A 17,148-nucleotide genomic window follows, 5' to 3' on the forward strand; every position below is an offset into this window, starting at 1 on the left:
AAGGGACTTGGGAGTATTCAAATGCAATTTCATCTTAGTGATTGTAAATAACATGCCTGTAATTTGTAAAATAACATGGCACGAGGTTAAGAAGTGTTTTCGAAGAGTATTTTAACTTCAGCGCAGCATCTGAATATGTTTACAGCTGACATTGCATATTTCGTCAAAAGCAACAATGCAAGAAGTGGAGTTGAATCACAAATGAACAAACTCTTTCTTTAATAGAATATTATTTATTCAAAATGTAAACACAACATGACTATCTCGGATTACACACCCCTCTAAAGGAAAGGATATTGATCAACAGTGTCCATGGAGGTGCTGAAAAACGTATTACTGCTACTATCGGGACTTCAGAACACTTGAATTGGGGGAGACCAGAACATTCCGGTACAATAAAGAGTATTACTTCCCTCCCGAGTCAGAATGAGCAGCGGCACGACCGTTCTGACCCAGAAAGAGATGTTTTGCCGTGCAGGTAGGTCTCAGCAAACCAGACTTTGACTAGCAAGTCTTCATTGTGAATTACTTGTGCAACCCGAGGTACTTTTCCTAATAAAAACAACCAAAGATCTTACAGTATAACAGGAAATGTAAGAATTGAATGCATATGCACCTGCCTGTGTTTATAACAAGAATTAAATGGATTTTTCAATTTATTAAGAATTATTGCATAAAATCACAACCCTTGGAAACAAAAGAAGTGCTGTGTATCGTGAAAGCCAAGTAGTGCTGACAATCCTACATATTGCACAAAAACAATTTATAGTGTTGCATGGCCTAAAAAAATGAGTTCGTATACTTTTCTCTCAGCCGACGGTGACTCCCCTCTGAAAGAAAGTTAATGTACACTTGGAGCGCCGCATCACAGACGAACAGAGGACAAATAATTCAGTTCACACCGCTTCTCTCCCGGCCTAACTTGTTGTTACGGTTGGCGTAGCGCAAGCGAGCACAAATGCATTTAAGAACAAGTTTCCATCGGTTAAGCATGTTTACAGTCGAGCCATTTCCATTACATAAAATACTCTGGGATTTTCGTCACAGCAATAAGTGGTGCAACACGCATCAGAACTGCTTTTTTCCTTTCGTTTTTGAGGAATGTTCTGACTTTTTTTTCTCTTTTAATCTTCCACATAAAAACCCAGCATACTATATGCGCAGATTTTAAAATCTTACAGATCAATGAGAAACATGTAAAACAACAAATGCTGATTCAGGCCTTTAAAAAAAAAAAGCCCACTCTGGCTAATTTCATGGTCACATGAAGTTGGCTTCCTTTGGGAACTGTGTAAGGTAGAAAATTTGCTTTTTTTTTTTTTTTTTTTTATTTCCTTACATATTAATAAAGCCATCCGTTCATGTGACCTTGACCTTTAAGTGGCCGTGTTACACGAGATCTGGTTGTCACCACTATGGAGGAAATCACCAAGCTCTCAATTTCATTAACAGGACACTGCTTCGTTTTATTTGGTCGTGAGAACAGCACCAGCCTTTCATCTGTCCTGTCGATGGTTCTCATTGGGCGATTCATTCCTGCGCGATGCTCCGCAGAACATACTTGACCGTGTAGGCGAAAGCGGCGAAGCCTACAATGACGAACAAATTAGCGAGCGCTCCACCCAGGAGTCCATGGTTACGGTTGACCTGCTGGAGGTCGGGCGGGTGTGCCGCCCCTGGGGGCAGGTGCCCGTTCAGGGGCAGGTGGCCGTTTTGAGCGTGATGGGCTTCGCCATCCGGCACCACGTCAGGGAGGGGCAGCGCCTGTGAGCGAGACCTGAGCTCTTCCTGCATACGCTGCTTCTGCTTGATCTCCTGTTTCACGGGGGGCGAACGGGATCAAGTATTAATACATTTGTTGAAATAATGTGCTTACCGCACATGCATACATCTGTGAGGAAGTCTGGCACTTACTTCAACAACATCTGGAAACAGTTCACAGAAGACTTTGTCCTTGATGTTGAATGCAAGACTCTGGGAGGCCAACTGTCTTTTCTGCAGGGAACACATTCAAACAAACACGGCATTAAAACTGATCTTGTTAACTTGTGTTTGTGCACATTTCAAGAACATTTTCAAATTAAAATAAAATTACCATTTTGAATTATTTCACAAATCCTGAATGCAATGCCCACTTTTGTATATCCAAACAATTTCTGATGGATAAAAATCAACTCCAGCCTTACAAAAATGCCACTTAAAAGTGTCCAGCACCCGGGGAACAGCACAAGTTCTCTTTTACACTTTTAATATCTCTTTTTAATATCAAGCACATCTTGCAGTAGACAGCATATAACAAAAGTCACGTTACAGGATTTGACTGATTTGCACATTAGGAGCCATTTACACAACATTGTTGTCAACTAAAAACAGAAAACTTTACATGCGTTTTGGCCATTCATTTACATGATTACTGCGTTTTCAGTGTTTCTTTACAAACTCCGGCACCAACTACTGGCCTGGCAGCAAATACAGTCATTTTAGCAGATCCATGTGAAAGGGAATTGTTTTGACAATATTGTTGTCTGTACACAAAAAACACAAAAGAAAAGCTTCCATTCACAGAGACAGAGACAGCAGAAGGTGCATCCTGTTTGTTTTCTTTATTTTACAAAGGAACACCTTTAGTTGTTATTGTGAGTGCACACAAATAAAATGAGTCAGTATCAAATGATGTATTAGGCTACTCTGATGTAAGACCAAAAATGATGGGGTATTTTAAATTAAGTACAAGTGATCGTGCCAGCGCCTGTAGTCATGCAGTAAACGCGTTCTCCACACAAACACTTGGATAAGCGCATTATAATAGTGCACATTAATCTAGGTTAACATTAGAGCGAGCGGCCATGTAAAGTTGCTACTACTTACATGTTTCAAATGATAAGCCATATTTGAGGTAGATGGATGATATGCGAACGTTTGGATTTCCTGCCCGACATACTGTATTTACCACAAGAACCTGCCGTTTAACTGTCTATCCCTCACGGACTGCGTGATTTCGCCACCAGTTTTGTTTTTTTCTGCGACTTACCGACTAATAACATTTTTGGTCAACTAAGCCTCTATTAGTCAACTGTAAGGGGGCAGCCCTAAATTATTTATTCACTTGGGTGAATTATTTAGTCTGGCTATCACTAGACCAAGCTCAATCTTTTAAGATTGAACATTGGTCTGGGGAGTCTGCTCTGTATTTTCTACTGCACAAGAGGCGTGATCAACGGGCATAGTTCAAATGACTCTGTACGCAATTGGATAGTCCTTCAACCAATCAGACCAACGATCCGGGTGACGTACTTTGCAGAGCTACGTGCAAACTCCAGGCAGGAAATGTGTAACCAAACGTGTTGATCAGCGATTTGCAGAAGCAGCAATGGAATAGAGCGATTTTTGCAGGTTATGCAAAAAAAATCCATGAAAGTTAGTGGTATTTACACCCACTCGAGCAATTTATTTGCTAAAAAGAAGCCATTGAGCATCCTCGAGAGGTTAAAAGGAATTGGACAGAGCCGTAACGGCTCTGGAATTGTATTGGACCAAACCCGCCAATAGCGTGCCAGGTGGATAAGCCAGTTTGTGATCGGTTCCCGCAAATTTGTAAAGGAAGCAGCAGAGATAAATGTACAGGTTTCCAGCCTGAGCTGCAGGGCGAAATCAAATCGCCGGCAGATCAGGCTGGGTTTACGCAGTCTATGAATTATTCCTTTAATAAAAATAAAAAACATTGAGAAGAAACACAGCTTAAAGCATTTCAATGTTCACTTTAAATCAGCGTGACACTCACTGTGAAGTCAGAGGTTTCGATGCTGCCGAGAGTCGGGCCTTTTTCAACCATGAAGCTCAGGAGGCCGGTTAAGATGGTGGATACAGACCACGCAGGGTTCCACGTGTCAGGGTGAAAATCTGTGATGGAAAGACACAACCTGAAAGAGAAAGAGAGAGCGAAAGCTAGTCATTATGCAGGAATTGTATTGTTCTTCTGATTCGAGCGTACAAGAAAGACTTGAAAATCTTTTGAGATTTCAAAATATGAAATCTATCGCTGCGTCCGAAATCATATACTTCAGTATATGACAGTACGCCAATAGAGTAGTATGTCCGAATATATAGTATGCAAATACAGTAGGCAAAAAGTCCACAGATGACACCTACTAGTACCAGCGAGATTCTGAAGCACACGTTTGATGGACACTTCACAATCCCATGAGGCCACCATTTATGAATGGAAGTGAAGAGATGCAACTGACGCTGGTAGATCACGTGACAGTAACAACAACATGGCGGATTTAGTAGGCTACATCCAAATTTCATTCATGCTACCTATATGCTCACTATTTATAGCAAACTCATGAGTTTGCTCAATAAAGACTTATTTTTTTATATTGTAAACATTTCATAGCAGAAATAAGGCACTCAAGGATTGTGTAATGCCCTTAGTAAGGGCCTACATTTAGAAAAAGAAAGACTGAGTTTGAAAAGATAACATTTTCTTTACCTTGTATTACATTTAAATCTGCCGTTGGGTGTGATCATGTATATGCTCGGTGGTTTAAAGGGAAATTCCCTTGGGAAAATCAGTTTGCCATGATAGTAACCACCTACGAAAAACAAAAGACAAGTCAAAATGAAGCAGATATTGCACAAAGCAGTTTACAAAGGGAAGCACTAATGTGAAATTACAGAGGGAAATCACCTTCATACGGAGTTTTCTCAGGGCCACGTACTAGATAATGCCTGAAAGAGAAGGAAACATGTGATAGTATCTAAAAAAAAAAAATTACTGATGTGCATCTTGAGACAAAATAATGGATTAGGATATGTCAGTCCAAGTTGCTTTCAGTTAAACTTTTTCCATGCAGCAAAAGCACAGTGACAGATATTCAACTATCAAGCTTCAAAAAGGACAAATAAGCACCATAAAAATAGCCCATATAGGTAGTGCACTCACATTCCTGTCTGAATCCTCACAGAAAGCTATCATGCAGCTTCATAAGACCTGGAATGTATTGTTTTGATTCATATAGACCACTTTTCATGGTGTTTTTTTTTTGTGTACTTTCAAGACCTCATAAGCACCCGTCTCCATTCACTTTCATCGTATGGATGCAGAATGAACATTCTGCTCAATACAATGGAAATTATAAACCCGATTATAAAGGAAGTGTCCCAATTATGCTATTTTAAAGGTTCCTAATTTTGCCTTGAGGTCTCATACAACAGGTTTACATGCATCCAAGGCCAAAAAACACTTTAATTTTCCCATAATATACATTGCAGCATCTCCTCTTTTCTCACAGTGTCTGACACGGTTCGATAAATGATTCAGTTTCTCTAACTCTGACTCTGCTCTAATTGGTCAGATTGGTCTGTTGCGATTGGTCTATGGATATGGTTTTGCAGTGCAGAAAAAAGCGTCTTCTTGACATTTCGACACACAAACTAAACTCTTCCAGGCCTTAGCTACAACTACAGCGTTTGAGGGCGGGGCAAAGTAGACGTTGTTCGCGAGCAGCCAATGAAGACAATAGGCTGGTGGCATTATGCAAATTTGTTACCAACCTATGTAGGTTTGTGCAGGAAGTAAGACTAATTACTGACGACTCGTTTCAGACAGTTCAGAATCAGATCTTTCTTTTAGGTGACAATAACTTTATTTATCACTTGTGAACAACAACATGGCGGATGTAGTACGTGCAAATTTCATTCATACTACCTATATGCACACTATTACAGCAAACTAATGGGTTTGCTCAATAAAGATTTTTTTTATATTGTATTATATAAAATACAATATATTATGTTTTACATTGCATTCACAAACAGCTATATTACACACTACATGAAAGGTAATATTTGAAAACGTGTAACAGGGGGAACTTTAAGAATTAAGAGTCAAAGTTGACATTTCCAAACTCAAATCACTATGCAATAAAAAAAACAGGAAGTCTATCTATCTATCTATCTATCTATCTATCTATCTATCTATCTATCTATCTATCTATACGTTTTAGAGGAAATCAAAAGTACCATTCCAAGATGTTGGAGGGCAGAGGTTCAGCACAGATATACGGAACTGGATCTTTCTTGATGCGGAGGTAGTCCTGTTTTAACCGCTGTGTTGCTGTTGTTGGGGCCCTCTTGTTTAAGTTGTTGCTCATCTGTGAAATCACATGGTTCTCTCAGTTACACAATGAACACTTCCTATTCTTCATAGAATACACTAATATGAAACAACAGAATATGCTAAATAATCAACGCTATTCAGATCACGTTTGTTGACATTAACTGCAATCATGTTGTTACGATTGTCAATAAGGAAGCAGCTTGACACAGACTGAAAGAACAATCTTACATCGTCTTCTCAATACACTAAACTGTAACTTAACGTTACAAAATTAAATACACAACGTCAGACATTTAAGCAAATAATGACCAAACTGTTGTGCTTTTTAGAACAACGTGGAAGCGTATGTTTATAGAGCGGTTAACACCTTTATTGTCAGCAACTGTAGACAAAATAAGACAATAACAGCGAAAGATAGGTGTAAATAGATAAGTAACGTTAGATAGTTCGCTAGGCTTTAAAACACAGCCTTAGACACTGAAAGGGGATTTTTAACGGTTTCGTCTCACCTCTTTCAACGCCCTCCACGGGATCGACCAGGGTCAAATTGTGGTGATATATTAATATCCCTTTGGTTCAGAGTGAATACGCACTTGATAAACTTTCAAAAAATAACAAAAATGTAGCTCTTCGGCTAAGGTGAAATTGTCATCTATCCCCCATGCCAATATGGCTACCGCAACACAAGGAAGTGATGATGTGAAATGACAAAATAAAAGTTCTGAAAAGCATTCGGTTGCTTTTCAAAATAAATGTCTGACGTAAACTGACACAAAACTGAGCGGGTTGCACACACATGAAAAAGAAATGCGTTTTAGGAGTATTGATGGGAATTGTAAGGATTTTAACGACGGGATTTTTTTTTTATGAATTGTTTTAAAAATAATGAATTAATTATTAGTGTCTAGTATAATTAGTTATTATCACATTATTTATACAAAATGTGTATCGTTGTCATATGAACATATATAAGCAGTCATTGATATAGGTCTAAAGAACCGACTCGTAAGAGTCATTTGTCCACAATCGCAAGAATCCACAATCAACCGCTCCAGACACGTCGGTGCGCTCGCCATCTTGGAACGGTCAGCGTGTCGTCACTCAAATTAAGAATAATGATTATTGATGCCACAACATTGCGCAGCTTCTCGTTGTTAAACCGCAGAGATTAAAATTCCCAAAGAAATGGGATGACCTTTCACATGTGAGAATGTGTTGGTTTGTGTTTTTATATGTATTGACTGACTCAATATTACAGGTTTTTTTTATATGGTCCTTTTGAACTCACTATAAAGAATCGGTTCACAAGAGTCATTCGTTTGCGAGTCGCACTGAATGTTTTATATTCGCTAAAGAACTGGCTCATAAGACCAATTCAATCGTCCGGGATGGATGAAATCTCGATTCTCAATGTCCACTTCTTGTGGACGCACAAATGTAAGGTCACTCTGAAAGGCTGTTTTGTCCTGATTCCTGTCCTTCTTAATGTCCTAACTTATTTTTGTCTTCATCAGAAATACATGCAATTGTGTGGGGGGAAAGAATTGTAGGCTAATAACTTTCTTTTTTTTTTTTGGTAGTAAAATATACTGTGGCCAAAACATATACCTAATGCATCACCTTTACCTTACTTTTCATACACTATGCGTAAATAACCCAGATTAATGTACAGCTAAATCATAATTTTAAATCACAATTTTGGAGGAGGAAACATTTTTTTTAGAGATATTTATTTACCACTTTTTGTATTTTTACAAAATACCATCATTTTATATTATCAATTTGCATCTAAAAAGACAATATACAATATCTGCAAATGATTTATAGTGGCTGTACAGATAAAATATATAGACTACACCAGCATAGTCAATACAAAACAGTACATTCATCACTACAGCAACAGACAAAATCACTGCAGATTCTCCAAAAACAACTTCCTTATTATTTCAAAAAGAGGAAAAAGAAAAATCAGTGCTGGATATGTTTTATAATAGAGGGTAATAGTGATGCTTGAAAGAGTACTGAGATGAAATGTAAAATGGGAAAGAATTCATGCATGATCTTTTGATTATATGTTTTAACAGACGGGTAACCATAAATTGTAGATGTTTGGATGTCTGTTACTGTCTATGGCTAAAAAAAAGGAGAATGCAAATGAAGAAAACAAACACAAAACATTGGGGGTTAAGTCCAGCTGACCCCCATAAAGCTACAAAAAATATAATTAAAATCATTAAAAACATTCAACACGACCACAATTTTTGTTTCAAGTCCTTCACGCTCATCTCCATCACACTTATTATATCAGCTAATCAAAGTGTCTTCTGCTCCAGCTTGTTTGGTGTCCAAAGTTTGACAGGGTTGATCGTTCATACTCTAGAAGAGATTAAGAAGAAATATATTTAAGTTATATGTGTGTGTGTGTGTATGTGTGTATGTGTGTGTGTGTGTGTGTGTGTGTGTGTGTGTGTGTGTGTGTGTGTGTGTGTGTGTGTGTGTGTGTGTGTTATAAAGCAATATTTGCATTTATCTAACAGATTACCCAACGGATTTCACCTGAAGGAGTGACGGAAGTGAACGCTCCTCCGCTTCAGCTTCTCAGGATTGTGGGATGCCATATGGGAAAACTCCCGGAAAATATCCAGGTAAGTGGTGTCACCTAAAACGGGAGCAAACACAGTTAATTTTGACTATACAAAACTCCTAAAATGCAGCTGTAATGTGAACGGAACGAAAGTCACGCAACAAAAAAGAAAATTGTGACTTTTTAATCTCACAATTGCGAGTTTGGACTTTATAACTTGCAATTACGAATTGATATCTCACAATTCGGTTAAAAAAGTCTGATTTGCAAGTAGAGCAGCACGATAAATTGAGAATCATGATTTTTTACATTTAATTTACTAGAGATTCTGACAAAATATTAATTGCTGCAGTCTTTTTGAAAATGTTTAATTAATTAGAATGGATTTTTTTTTATTGGTTTGAATAAATGATTCAATGACTCACTCATGAAGACTCCACTTGTTTCATTACTGGACGAATCAGCGTTTTTGAACAAATCTCTTGAATGAATGATTCAATGAGTCACTCACAAGCTGTGTCTCATTTCGAAGATTTGTTGGCCGTGTAAGTCATAGAGTCTGCCTCATTTCAGCAAAGTAACCATTACATTCCAAAGTCATTAGGGAATTACAACAATGTATGCTTCACAAGAAGTACCGGTCACAGCTACAAGTACTTCGCTGGTTTTATTACTGGATGAATCAGCGTTTTTGAACGAATCTCTTGAATGAACGATTCAATGACAAATAATTTTTTTACAGTCACTTGTCGCCACCTACTGGTGTAATGATGTAATCAATACGATCATTATTTGAAGTGCCATGTTATTTTCAAAAGGGGATTTGCTCTATTTTGATCGCTATCATAGACATCAGTGTTGAGTTATAAAAAAGTCAGAATTGCGAATTATAAACTCAGAATTGTGAGAAATATAGTCAGATTTGCAAGATATAAACTCGAAATTCAGACTTTTTTTCGAAGAATTGTGAGATATAAACTCGTAATTGCGTGAAAAAAGTCAGAACTGTGAGATAAAAAGTCACAATTACCTTTTTTTTAATTCTGTGGTGGAAACAAGCTTATAGCAATAGTTATCTTAACTTAGAAGTTTAGTGTAATGCAAAAGCAGGCAAAGTAAGCAAGGCGAATAAGTCTATTACAATAAGTGTTTTCAGCACATTTTAATGCACTTTAGAATTAAGGGACAGAAACGACACTGTAAAGCACCCCATCAAAATGAACCTTCTCCAGATCTTTGTGCCATATAGGGTCTTTGTATCGTCTTATAACCATGACAACAACTGAAACTTTAGAGGGGACAAAGGGGTGGGTTTGAACACACTGCCAAACTGTGTGAATTTCACATGCTTGATTTACAACGAGGAGACTGTCCCTGTCTTCCCAGGACGGCTACTCATGCGTACTGACTAGTGTTTGCAGGAGAACCATTTAAAGAGATATTTCTGTTTAAAAAGAAGTTGGGTTCTGTTGAATTTTGTAAACTTATAATAGAAGTCTATGGGACAACCATGTCATCTGCATTTCTGTCAACAAGTTTGTTGCCTTTTTTGTTTTTATAAACTGAGGTACGAGTTATTTTAAGATTTTGGGATCATAAAGATTTTTTTAAATTAATAATTAATGATTTTTTTTAATGCAAGGATGCATTTAATTGATCAAAACTTACAGTAACAGACTTTTACATTGTTAAAAAATTTTTTTTTAAATAAATGCTTTGCTTTAAAAAAAAAAAAAAAAAACATTTCCACAAAATTAAGCAGCACAACCATTTTCAACATTGATAATCAAAAGTAATAATTTTTTTCTGTGCAGAAAATGTTAATTTAACAAAATATTATGATTATTTTTGCATGTAAATTTTCAGGGTCTCTAAGGCCCCAAACATAAGAACAAATCTTGAGGGTTCAAAAAAAAAAAAATCACACAAGATCCAAGAGGAAAAAAGTAATTTCCTCAAAACCTTACAGCAGCAAACTTGGGTTGATGAGTGAGTTGCGTTAATGCAGACAGTTGTGTAATAACTCAGCAGACAGAAGAAAGAGGCAGAAGAAGAAAAGCCAAGCACAAGCAGTTAGTACTTCATTCACGTTTCATTTATTGTCATGATTCTTTTCGGTTTAGAAGGAAATGACAGATAAAAGGGCAGAAAGCAAAAAAAGAGCAAAAGAAAAAAAAGAAGTTGCAGAGGTTCTAATTTACACAAGAATCTTCAGTTATACAATATTCAGACATTTTTTTTTTTTTTTTTACAAAAATCGCAGCATGACACCGACATGAAAAAAAAAAAGCAGAAATATGAAAGCAAGCAGTAGAAGAGGTTATGTGCTACAGCCACCATCTAGAAATCAGTCTTTTTATATGGTATTGGTGCATTATTTTATTTACTTTTAATAAAATTATGCTTTTGGTTGTTCAGTTTTTCGCTGCTTCAGGAGTCATACTGATTCGATATTCACAAAACGATAAACAGAAAGTGCTACGATTTCATTGGCCAGCGAGACGAAGACGACACACCAACCATTGACCTTTCACTCGGTACATTTCGGGGAACAACTTTACAGTAATCTAGCCTGTTCACAAACTACAAATAACACATTTACAAATGAATTTTCTCCCAACAAGTGCTATGTTTTTGATTGCTTTGGGAAAAGTCCTTATACACTAACATGTGGTCTTTGGTTGAGATTTTGAGTTAAAGTGATGGTACACATCCGAGTTTACATAATCAAAACACACCATGAGAACACGTCTCATGAATATAGTTAGGACTGCCGGGAATAAATATACATGACATCACACGTTAACTCGCTTACAATGTCATCCAATATTTAGATATGCTCATGCTTTATAGTATCCACTCCATTATAAAGCAGTTTGGAAATTGAGAGCGTATTATGAGATTTCATTCACACAGATTCATGAAGGGCAGAAAGCAGCAGGAAACCAAACAGACCAGAGCAACAGCAATCAATGCACTGAAGATTAACAAACACAAATAAAACTACTGCATTATACAATAACATACGCTACTGCTCAAAAGTTTGGGGTCAGTAAGATTTAAGGCATTATTATGTTACAAAAGATTTCTAAATGCCGTTTTTTTGAACATTATATCCAAAGAATCTTGAAAAAAGTATGTTTCCCTAAAAATATGAAGCAGCACAACTGTTTTCAACACTGATAATAATAAGAAATGTTTCTTGAGCAGCAAATCAGCATATTAGAATGATTTCTGAAGGATCATGTGACACTGAAGACTGGAGTAATGATGCTGAAAATTCAGCTTTGCATCACAGGAATAAATTACATTTTAAAATTTATTAAAATAGAAAACAGTTATGTTAAATTGTAATAATATTTCACAATTTTACATTTTTTTCTGTATTTTTCATCAAATAAATAAAGCCCTGATAAGCATTAAAGACTTCTTTTCAAAAATATTACGAAATCATACTAACCCCAAACCTTTGAATGGTAGTGTATTGTTAATCTGTACTCTTTTATTTTACAACCCAGTAAATAAATTGGCAATTTTGTTTTTGGTGTCTGAACTGGAGTTTGGTTGTGAACTGTGAAATTCACAAGTATATGAAGTTACAAAAATACAATCTGTTACCACAATACAAAAAAAAACAAAAAAAACATTGTATCATTGCACTATTGCTCTGGGTGATACTCGTAAAAGCATAAAAATCCCATTTGAGGCATTTTCTACCATAAAAGCAAACAAAAACGACAGTGGAGTTAATAAAAAGTGCATAACAGTGGCATTAAAGTCGACAAAATCACGTTTTCAGTTAGTAGATTAGACACTTTATACATTTATGACATATAATAATCACAGTTTTTGATCCCACTCACTCTCCCTCATGCGTTTGCAAGCACAAAACAGTTTTTAAGAGGCCGATCGGTTTAAACCATGTGTACAAAATGCCTCTAAAACACTGTTAGAATAGATAGACCGCTGCTTAACATACTGTATAATACTGTTTGAAGTGTAAGTGATGAGTGAAAGTGCGATAGTCTGTGGCTGCATCCGAAATCGCACACTTCCCTACTATATAGTAGGCGAAAAACAGTACAGTATGTGTACCCGGATGACTTCCGGTGAGATTAGACGATGAACACTTTACTATCCCATGAGGCCACGGGAGAGGATTTGTGAATGGCAGTGAAGCGACTGACGCTGGTAGGTCACATGATAATGACAACATGGCGAATGTAGTTAGTCTGGATTACATTGAAACTACACACACCCATACTACATAGAATGTCGTTTTTTAGCGGTCGTGAAGTAATTACTTATTCAGAACAAGTCCCTACTCAAGAGAGTATGCGATTTTGGATGCAAAGCTTTGTGTAACTGGTATTTGACCAAAGCCACCACAATTATCTAACCCACAGGTACTGTCTTGAAATGAGTAGCACCACTGTTTGCTAGGCTGAACTATGGTGGCCAGTCAATCATGTGACTAACTTTGAAATGTGATGTGAAGTGGTTAACAAGTTCTGTTGTGGAACCAGCTGGAACCAGTTTGAGCAGGATTGTCTACTAGGTTAAACTGGGCCTGATTAACCACCTAAGCCAGCTTGGACCGGGTACTGACCAACTCTGACCAGCTAGAAACCATTTAAACCCATCAGAAGCTGGTTTAGCTGGAATCTGGACAGAAAAACACATGGCAGGTGTTGTTGGGAATGATGGGAAAAGCGCCGCGCTGGGCTATCTAGCACTCTGCTATGTTGAGACAGATAAACTCTTGTATGCATTTCTTATACTGCTGCTCTGTGGGACTGCTGCTAGAATATTGACCTGGCTGACCGAACGGACCCTCAGACTCGCGCATCTCCTCGTTCATACGTGCTAGACGTAACCTGTCCAGAGAGAAACAGAGAGAAGAAACAAAGAGAGGTTTGATTTGGAATTTCAATTTCTTATATACACTACCATTCAAAACTTTGGGGTTGGTAAGAGTTTTTTAATGTTATTGAACAAAAGAATTTTATGCTCACCGAGGCTGTATTTATTTGATCAAAAAATACGGTAAAAACTGTAAAATATTATTATCAATGTTGAAAACAGTTGTGCTGCTTAATATTTTTGTGGAAACCATGATTAACTTTTTCAGGATTGTTTGACAAATATATAGTTCAAAAGAACTTTTATTTGAAATAAAAATATTTTGCAACATTATAAATGTTTTTTTTACAGTCACTTTTGATCAATTTAATGTTGAATAAAAGTATTCATTTCTTTCTTCCTTTTAGGGTCAAATTCTCACTATTAACTAGTTGCTTATTAGCATGCTAAGGGCCCTATGATTTCCGAGATGCGGAAAACGTGGATGGAATCGCAGAATCCAGTCATAAAAACTGCATTTACTGTATAATGCGGAAAATGCAGTATATGCAGTATGAGTAAAATATTTGATGAATAAATAATAATCAGGTCAGTATACTTAAATCAAATTGTGATATAGACTAGTGTTTGTGAATATTAAACCGCACAAATTGATTGCCAGAAAAATGGAAACAGAATTTCTGAAAAACAAACAAAAAAAAACCTTTTCTTAGAAATTAATTTTAGAATTTAAAATTAATAAATTGTTGTTTTTAATGAATTAAATTAATTAGACATGCTTTTTATTATTAAATTTAAAAAATTTAATAATGCATTTAAAAAAATGAATTTAAAAAAAGAAACGTATTCCATAGGGCCCTAAATGTAATTTTTGTTAAACTTTTAATAAATTGTTTCATATTTTCAATTAATTAAACATGCTTTTTAATTACTAAAATTTAATTTAACCATTAAAATGGAGTAAAAAAATAAATAATGGAAATTGGGAACAAATAAACTGGAATTTGGTGAAAAAATAAAATGGATTTCATAGGGCCCTAGCATACATATTACTATGATATTGGCTGTTTATTAGTACTTATAAAGCACATATTAATGCCTTATTCTGCATGACCATATTCTAAATTTACATATTAATCCTACCAATACCTAAAATGAACAACTACCTTACTAATTATTAATAAGCAGTAACAGTTTACCGAGGTAAAAGTCTTAGCTAATAGTTAGTTAATAGTGAGAATTGGACCCTAATCTAAAGTGTGACCAAAAATAATCTTACTGACCCCAAACTTTTGACCAATAGTGTACTGAGTATAACGTACAGAAGCACATCCTGGTACATAGGAACTTTATAAACTTACAGAGTAACTATGTCAGCGTTAGCAGCTTGAACTGCTATGCTCAGCGGGTCCTGTCCATCCTCATCACCATCGTTCTGGGTCGCTCCTCGTTTCAGGAACAAACACACTTGACTGGAAATAAAACAGCAGAAGGTCAAGTAAATACACTTGCAGAAAAGTTTAGCATCTTATCATGACAAAACCATTTTTTTAGCCATGTATCATTCCATGTAAATGTCCTAACGGTAAAACCATGGTATTCTTTGAAATATTTACCATGTAAATACCACAGTGCATGAATATGGTAAATATATTCAGTACAATGGTGTGTATTAAAAGTATAATGATGCTGCCATTTAAGACATCACAGAACAGGACATGAATGTCGGGTATTCAGATACTGAGTAAAAATGACGTAAAACTTGTATTGTGGAAAATCTGTATTCTGGTTGTTCCAATAAGTAAAATAGATTCATAGAGGGAATAGTGCACTCAGGATTTTCCAAGTGATGCCATAGAAGAACCATTTTGGTTCCTCAAAGAACCTTTCAGTGGACAGTTCTTAAAATAACCATTTTTAGTCTGAAGAACATTTGAATCATCTGAAGAACCCTTTTCAACTATAAAGCAACATTTGTGCAGTCAGTGGAAAGGTTCCATGGATGTTAAACGTTCTTTTTGGAACCAGTGATGCCGATAAAGAACCTTTATTTTTAAGAGATATGCGTAATTTAGAAAAAAATCAGGCCAAAACGAAGTTCATTTTAAGAGTTCGAAACAGCTTGCCAAAGCGAACTTTCTGGAAAAGTTTTCTACGGCTGGTAGACGCCTTTGTTCTACCATTGGTCCACATCGATTACGTAATAAGTATGTGTGCGCGGAGGCTCCGCCTTATTTCACGTAGAAATCTTTTCTGGTTCATTTCTCCTGTTCATTCTGTCGAGGTCAGACGTCCACAAGTGAAAACATGAACACACTGGAGAGCTGCTTTATAGTAGAAAATGAAGTTGTACTTCTGATGAAATGAGACACTGACAAGCTGACAACTGCTTGATTTTAAGCAATCTATTGTATAAAGTGCTATAGAAATAAAGTGACGTGCCGAATTGCAGAGCACGTGCAAACATATCCACGTTGCTATGATCAGATGCTTTTCTCAAGCTTTATAAAAAAACATGCTTGCTGTTTTCTTTATTTTGTTGTGTGTATTTTGTTATTGAGAGGAAAGCGTGCAGCACATATTTACATATCTAAACGCCGCTCTCAGCAGTGTGGGTGGCGTGGGATGTTCGCTAACAGTAAATCTCTGCTCTCGTTTTTTTTAACTTCATTTTATCCGTAAGCGAAGAACGAAAAAGAGCATGAGTGTATCGGGGCCTTAAGACAGCAAGTGAAGTGCCCTCACCCAGTATGACCCAAATATGTGGCGTGATGCAGCGGGCCTCTCCCTCGCTGATCTCTTTGGTTGACATCTGCTGCATTTTGGAGCAGAAACTCACAGGCTATCAAGGAACCCTGGATGTTAAAAAAAAACGGATTAGGGCTTTGAAACCTCAAAATGGATCATGGTTATTTAACATGCCATTAAAGTTACCTTCACTTCTTATTTAGATCACTGTTAATATGTGTAAGCAATGCATCTGGATATTTTTGGACTGACTCACTCCAATCACAGCCTGAATAAGGGGGCTTTTCCCCTCGTCCTCCTCATTGACCGAGTTGACGTCAGCCCCATGTGCCAGAGCTTCAGCCATGATGGGCAGATTGCGCGCCTGACAGGCCTTATAGAGTAACGCCCCGGGGTCCAGTTCTCTCAAATCCTCTGGATCCGACGCCTCCGGCTCAAGTTCAGCCTCATTGCTTGAGTCTTCAGAAACCTCACACTCTGAACATTACAAAAACACATGTAAAACACGGTTCATCTGCTTCAACAGTCAGTATGGAATATGAAGACTTGGTTAACAATGTCACACAGTGGTTGACTCACCCTCTTCTGTGACACTGTCCACCACAGACTCAAACACCAAGACGTCAGTGCTGCCGTCAGTACTGCCACCTAACCCACTGTCACTGCTCAGACCTGCGGGACCAACACAAGCCCACCACGGGCGCATTACAATAACGCCCAACAAGCACTGACAGCAAACATGATGAATCTATGCGTCAGTTATTCAACGATATAAAAAAATTACACACAAAAACAAAGAAACAAAGCAAAAGTGTAAAAGAAAAGCACAAAG

General features: G+C 37.0%; 2 protein-coding genes across 3 annotated transcripts in view; both read right to left on the bottom strand.

Moving 5' to 3' along the window:
* Window positions 1–220: 220 nt before the first annotated feature.
* ube2j2 (ubiquitin-conjugating enzyme E2, J2) lies at window positions 221–7,202 on the bottom strand. Its single transcript, XM_081387223.1, has 7 exons — window positions 6,631–7,202; window positions 6,025–6,155; window positions 4,691–4,731; window positions 4,493–4,595; window positions 3,782–3,920; window positions 1,915–1,995; window positions 221–1,815 (listed from the first exon to the last, which is right to left on the bottom strand). The coding sequence occupies exons 2-7, from the start codon at window positions 6,153–6,155 to the stop codon at window positions 1,531–1,533; spliced, it is 780 nt and encodes a 259-aa protein (XP_081243349.1). The 5' UTR covers window positions 6,631–7,202; the 3' UTR covers window positions 221–1,530.
* Window positions 7,203–7,841: 639 nt separating this feature from the next.
* Window positions 7,842–17,148, bottom strand: part of acap3a (ArfGAP with coiled-coil, ankyrin repeat and PH domains 3a) — a 76,903-nt gene continuing 67,596 nt past the window's right edge. For both annotated transcript variants that reach the window (XM_081385946.1, XM_081385945.1), the window contains 7 exons: window positions 16,896–16,988; window positions 16,573–16,793; window positions 16,314–16,423; window positions 14,930–15,040; window positions 13,521–13,582; window positions 8,678–8,780; window positions 7,842–8,497 (listed from right to left, as the gene is read on the bottom strand). In XM_081385946.1, coding sequence (XP_081242072.1) covers window positions 8,491–8,497; window positions 8,678–8,780; window positions 13,521–13,582; window positions 14,930–15,040; window positions 16,314–16,423; window positions 16,573–16,793; window positions 16,896–16,988 — 707 coding nt within the window. In that variant the 3' untranslated portion in view covers window positions 7,842–8,490. The remainder of the gene's footprint in view (window positions 8,498–8,677; window positions 8,781–13,520; window positions 13,583–14,929; window positions 15,041–16,313; window positions 16,424–16,572; window positions 16,794–16,895; window positions 16,989–17,148) is intronic.

The sequence above is a fragment of the Scardinius erythrophthalmus genome, assembly GCF_964197995.2.
Source record: "Scardinius erythrophthalmus genome assembly, chromosome: 15".
NCBI lineage: Eukaryota > Metazoa > Chordata > Actinopteri > Cypriniformes > Leuciscidae > Scardinius > Scardinius erythrophthalmus.